A 2,735-nucleotide genomic window follows, 5' to 3' on the forward strand; every position below is an offset into this window, starting at 1 on the left:
CAGCAAAGGGCCACAGGTCGGAATTGAACCCGGGCTACTGAGGTAAAGACTCAGCCTACATGGACCAGGGCTCTACCAGGTGAGCTATACTAGGCACCCCTAAACTGGGAGTTAATTAAAGGACCAGTGTGTANNCAAGCGTGTAGGAGAAACTACAGAGGCTGCGAAACTCAAAGAAATCACAAAGGGCCCTATCTAAAGTCAGTGTGTTCATTCTAGGCTACTGTAAAAATATGGAAGTTCAACAAGGTGGACTCTGTAGAAGAGGACCCGATTCCTCTGTAGATGAAAAAAAGCTCATTCTAAGGTCCAGAAAAACACAACTATTCTCATTTTAGGTTGGTTTAGTCAAGTTTGCATTCATACTACTAATTGCAGAAGCTTGACATTTCAACCATTTATCCAATACTTTTATATTATTTCAGCTGTTAATACATTACTTTTAGCAAACTGTTTCAACTATTTACGTAATACCTTTAGGTATCTATTAATCCGTTAGTTACCTATGACAGCACTCATGCATTACATTTAGCTATCTATTTAGACTTCTCTGCTTGCTTGCTATTAATTATGTTTACGCACTCTTAATTGCAACACGTGGTGTTAAGGTGTTTTAGCTGACTTCTTTATATCGAATCGTAATTTTTTTTAAGATTAGTTGAACTGCTCCACAATCCTTCCACATACCAACTGAAGTAGAAGAATCCCTGGTTGGGCATCTACTGTCATATAAAATGTGACTGATTCCTCTAAATGTACTGGGTATGAGTAACGAAAGAAGATAGTCAGTGTTTTTGTCACATGCAAATAATAATAATTTAGTTTTCAGGGTTCATGAGATCAAACTGTAAAAGACAGTTGTTGAGCAAACACTTCACTATTTTTAATCACTCAGTTTAAAAAAAAAAAAAGCTCTCTTAAACTCTCTGAAGGAGTTGACAGTTTGCTGTGATTTCTCTCTGCTCCCTGTTATCAGCCTGAAAAAACTTATCAGACACACACAGGAAGCTTTCCTTGGGCTTGCCTCTAGCAGGACAAAGAACCTGACATCACTCCGCCTTTTCCCTCTCACATCCTCTGAGCCTAAAACAGCTGAGACAGAGGGGCAGGGGGATACAAAAGGTCAAGGTGAAACGGCCACCAGAAAAAGTCGAGTTTCCACTCAGAGTCGAGAGTCCCTTTGTTCCCTCGTAGTCTGACTTTTCAGTGGTTGGCTTAAACAGGCAAAAAAAGAGAGTCTCACCTCTGAACTCCTCATCGGTTAACCTCTTATCATGACTTTGGAGGTACTCCAACAGGCCCTCGAGGGCCTCGCTGTCTGCACGTGACACACAGTCGAAGAGGAGAGAGCGGTTGAATGTTTTCATCACTTTTGGGGGGTCTGAGCCTTGATCGACCTGATCATCACAGGACATCTCAGTTTTACTGAGGGGACACAAAAACATGACATGATGTTCCTATGTCGTACTGTAACATGCAAACTGATCTGGAAATCGCTTTGATTCTTTTCACATTTCATTGACAGAAAATTAAGAATTGAATGAGTGTTTGGTGCACAAAACATCTTTTAAGAAATCGCCCACACCCTCGAGTGCTCCAGTAAATAGACCTCTGTGTGTAAGGGACAGGTAGAGCAGCCAGGAACAGGCAGCAGTCTAAATATTACCTCAACTGCTGCAGAGGGACCAACAACATGCTCTCTGTTAGATCAGTGAATGGGCTGAATGAGGGACTGCTTAGCCCAGTGTGTGTGTGTGTGTGTGTGTGTGTATACATACTTCCTCATGTGGCACACCTCTGTCTACAGAGCGGCAGTTGTAGGAGGTTTTTTGTTTTTATGACATTTTTCCAAACCAGACCTTTTGTCCCTGGAAAGAAATCCAGTCTGGGTTCACTGCTGGTGAGACAGTAAAAGTAAACCCCTAAACTAAGAAATCTAAAGGAACACACAATTATTAAATCCTGGAAACACAAGAGTGAGGCCCCTTCTCACCCTCTTGGGAGCTTCTTCCTGCGTCGCTTCTGGTTGCTAGTGTTCCTGTAGGTGCCATAGTCAAAGAGCGAGTCCATGGGTGCTTTTTTGGGGCCTTGAACCACATTTGACTCATATATAGTTGATTCCAATAGGTCCATAGGGTTGGAAATGCCCTTCTTGAAAGCACCCTGGAACTTCATCCGCAGGTTCTGTCTGCTGTCCGCGGGCTGGCCAGGCTGAACCAGCTCCGCGGCTGAACCCTGACTCGTGTCCTGAGTTGACGGGGTGCCGTCCTCGCTCTCAAACAGGCCTGAGAGTTCACACAGGGGTAACGCTGCGTCGCTCTCAGGCTGTGCAGCCCCGCCATCGCCATCTGTAGAGCTGAGGGTGTCAGTCTTGGACAAGGCAAGGTGACACCTTCTGAGGAGAGCAGAGCGGCCCTGAAAACAGCAGGACAAAATGTTCTGAGTGAGCCGCATGGCCTTTGGGTAGTCAGGAACTGCTTGTACAAATGGAAAAAGAAGTCTTAAAGAGTTTTCTTGACAAGTGTGTTGGATTTAGTGGCATCTAGTGGTAAAGTTGCAGATTGAAAACAAACTGAATACAGCTCAACCTTCCAAGCATGCAGGAGAAACTATGGTGGCTGTGAATCTTGTGAAAGACCCGATAGAGCCAGTGTTTGGTTTGTCCATTCTGGGCTACTGTAGAAACACTCATCTTCTAGATAAAAACAGCTTATTCTAAGGTAACAGAAACACAA

General features: G+C 43.9%; 1 protein-coding gene across 1 annotated transcript in view; it reads right to left on the reverse strand.

Moving 5' to 3' along the window:
- Window positions 1–2,735, reverse strand: part of trpv4 (transient receptor potential cation channel, subfamily V, member 4) — a 14,527-nt gene that overhangs the window by 9,291 nt on the left and 2,501 nt on the right. Inside the window, exons 3-4 of the mRNA XM_035659177.1 lie at window positions 1,994–2,415; window positions 1,244–1,425 (exon numbers count right to left, since the gene is read on the reverse strand). Of these exons, the coding sequence (XP_035515070.1) occupies window positions 1,244–1,425; window positions 1,994–2,415 (604 nt within the window). The remainder of the gene's footprint in view (window positions 1–1,243; window positions 1,426–1,993; window positions 2,416–2,735) is intronic.

Source organism: Morone saxatilis, unplaced genomic scaffold (assembly GCF_004916995.1).
Source record: "Morone saxatilis isolate NCDOM2014 unplaced genomic scaffold, NCSU_SB_2.0 Contig16, whole genome shotgun sequence".
NCBI lineage: Eukaryota > Metazoa > Chordata > Actinopteri > Moronidae > Morone > Morone saxatilis.